Source organism: Phalaenopsis equestris, unplaced genomic scaffold, assembly GCF_001263595.1.
Source record: "Phalaenopsis equestris unplaced genomic scaffold, ASM126359v1 Scaffold000840, whole genome shotgun sequence".
Lineage (NCBI taxonomy): Eukaryota > Viridiplantae > Streptophyta > Magnoliopsida > Asparagales > Orchidaceae > Phalaenopsis > Phalaenopsis equestris.
The window spans coordinates 2398850-2401911 of NW_018165280.1; the positions used below are offsets into that span (position 1 = coordinate 2398850).

Sequence of the window (3062 nt, forward strand, 5' to 3'; positions counted from 1 at the left end):
AGGAACATCCTGAAGGACTCCTTCGTCAAGGAATAATCGAATTAGCATGATTCAATTTCTGCTAAAATTCTAGTCTCGTTCTGCCAATAAGAGCTCATCACTCAGGGATCAGCAATAGACTGTCAGATCAGAATAATCGATCGACAAAGGCAACTCAATCGAGTTATTCTTGCCGACTGAGACCATCAAAGGCCAAATGCAACCCCGATTCAGCAGAATCAAACGAACAATTATCGTCGAATCAAGACCCATTGATTTCAACCGACCAAGTTTGAGACTAGCCAAGTTGCAGGCTCATATATGTAAAGTACCAAAAAAAATATCATGTAACACACTCATTAATGCAATAAAAACATATAAATTTATATAATGTACCCCCTTATTTATAACTAAAAGAATCATTTTATGAGAAAAGACTAATCCTTACGATTGATTAGTGTTCATTAATGTGCACTTCCCTCTCTATCTCTCTTTTTTCTTACACTCTATTTTTTTATGGTGATTTACAGAAAGATCGAGATTAACTTTATATAAAGCGTTCAGCTTGAAATTCACCAATGTAAATTAATTAAAAAAATAGATGTAGAATATTATATTCAACATGCATATTTAGAGCTAAAACAATGTGAATGGTTGTGCTTATTTAATGAAAGATTTGAACACGAGCTGCTGCCGGAAGAAATGTAGGGTTCGACTAATCGAGTGTCATATATTTTCTATCAGATTTTTAAAGTAGAATTTCTAAAAATAATAATTAAGATTTTAATAATAATATTTTCTGTCACATTTAATATAACTAATCAAATATTTACTCCCGAAATCTTACAAAAATACCCCAATTTATTTCAATAAATGCGCGCAATACCAAAAATAAATAAATAAATAAATAATAAATACAAGGAATAGCAATTTTCTTCAAATACATCGACTTGATATAGCACACAATTATGAATTTACAGAACCATCCCGTACTACATCTCAAAAAGATATCAACCATTAAATAATATACAATTACATGTCATATCAAAATGCTTTAAATTCAACTAAAATCACCGCATCTCAATTCCAACAAAATGAAATCCCTCCTCCCACTCTCTTGTCTTCTACTCGCAGCCACCCTATCAATCGGCGGCAGGCAGGGGTATGACAACGGATGGCTGCCGCTCAAGAACTTAGATGATGAGCACGTGCGAGCCATAGCGTTATTCGCCGTGACTGAACAGAACAGAAACTCACCCGGTCCCATTCTCATGATGGAGAACGTGGGTTCCGGCGAAACCCAGTGGGTGTACGGCGATGCTGGCGTGGTATACCGTCTCGTCCTCGTGGCCTACTTCGTTGGTTTGGAATCTTATTCGGAGGATTTCGAGGTCACTGTGTGGGACAAGGGCTGCGATAATTTTCAGCTCATGTCGTTCAGCAGGCTCCAAGATTAGCTCGCAGGGTTCCGCGTGCTTCCAAATAATATGGATTGCAGTGCAATTAGATAATATCAAGGATGATTTATATGTGTATCACTAAATTCTTATCTATTACATTTATAATAAATATGTGTTGAATATTGATTTATTCGTGAATCACGCTCTAAGAATTGAAAGAACGTAAGATTGGGAGAGAGAAGAGTGAACTGTAATGAATAGTAATCATGTCAATCGTGTTGAAATTTCCTATCCTTTATGGCTAATTTGGTTATCCATTGTTCGTAAAAAAGATCTCCTTATTTATAGATGAGAAAGTATAATATGTTGATGTTACACTTTTATCATCGTTTTAATGAGAGTAGTACATGGTCTTCTTAGTATTTTAAAAGTATAAGTCTCTCACTCGATTGTTCTGTAGCTTGGTCGGCTGAGCTTGATTGGCTTCGGGTTTGCAGGACTGGTTCGATCGGCTGAGTTAGTCTAGATTAGGGCTGTAAACGAGCCGAGCTTGAGCGAGCCTGGTCCCGGCTCGTGTTCGGCTCGCTCGAATCTGGCTCGTGTTCGAAATCGGCTCGTGTTCGAAATGGCTCGTGAACAGTGTGTTCGTGTTCGGCTCGAATTACGTTTTCATGTTCGTGTTCGGCTCGTGTTCGGCTCGAAAATGGCTCGTTAGAATATAAAATTATTTAATAAATATTATTTTTACAAAAAAAATATTAATTTTATATAAAAATATTTGAAGGACATATTTCATAAAAAAATTCAGAAATTTACCAACTTAAAAAATAATGAATTCAAAAAACTTCACAAAATTAATTACATCTTTTTTTACAAGAATATTAACATTACTTGACAAAAACTTAAAAAATAAGAAACAATTTATTACAAATTTGACAAAAGCTTAAAAAAATACAAATAAAATCTTAAAATAATTAAATACAACTCATTTATTACAATGTCTAGTCCGACAAAATAATAATAAAAAAAATACAAATAAAATCATAACAATTTATTACAATTTTTTTACAAGAATGCTCTACATACAACTCAATCTCAAATAACTAAAACTAATATAACGAAAATGTCTAGTCCGACACGAGCTATTGAACTGGTGCTGCTGAAGCATCTCAAATACTTCTCCAACTTTGATGGCGAGCTTTTGAGGAACCTGGTGGTAAAACCATAAGGCATCGGCATTATCCTCGTACAGCACAACAAAAGGATTCTTTATCACAAAACAGTTTAAACTAATGGTAAAACCACATTAAAAAACACAAAGAAAAATATCAGTTTATCACAAAACAGTTTATGTCAAAAACTTCATAGAACAAACATAGAAACACAAAACAGTTTATCCTCGTACAGTACTTTTCTCTTTAAAAATCTGCAGCTATTAATAGAGCAACAAACTGAAAAATTGAGCCCATACCATTATAAAATCTGCAGCTTAAATGAAAAATAGAGCCCATACCATAAGCTTTATCCGGTTCAATAAGTGAAGCAGCAAGCAAGAGATGAATATACTGAAAATCTGAAATCATATGTTAGTTTAAGTGTTGCAATTTGAATTGCCAGAAGGAACATTATGGCCCATAAAATGCTCCCCAATTCTTTCAAACAATTCTCATCAATTCCCTGAAA

General features: G+C 34.2%; 1 protein-coding gene across 1 annotated transcript; it reads left to right on the plus strand.

Annotated features, from left to right (window-relative positions):
• The first annotated feature begins 1073 nt into the window (after nucleotides 1–1073).
• On the plus strand, nucleotides 1074–1436 carry LOC110031565 (cysteine proteinase inhibitor 6-like). The gene has a single exon (XM_020734813.1). The coding sequence runs from the start codon at nucleotides 1074–1076 to the stop codon at nucleotides 1434–1436; it is 363 nt and encodes a 120-aa protein (XP_020590472.1).
• The last annotated feature ends 1626 nt before the right edge of the window (nucleotides 1437–3062 follow it).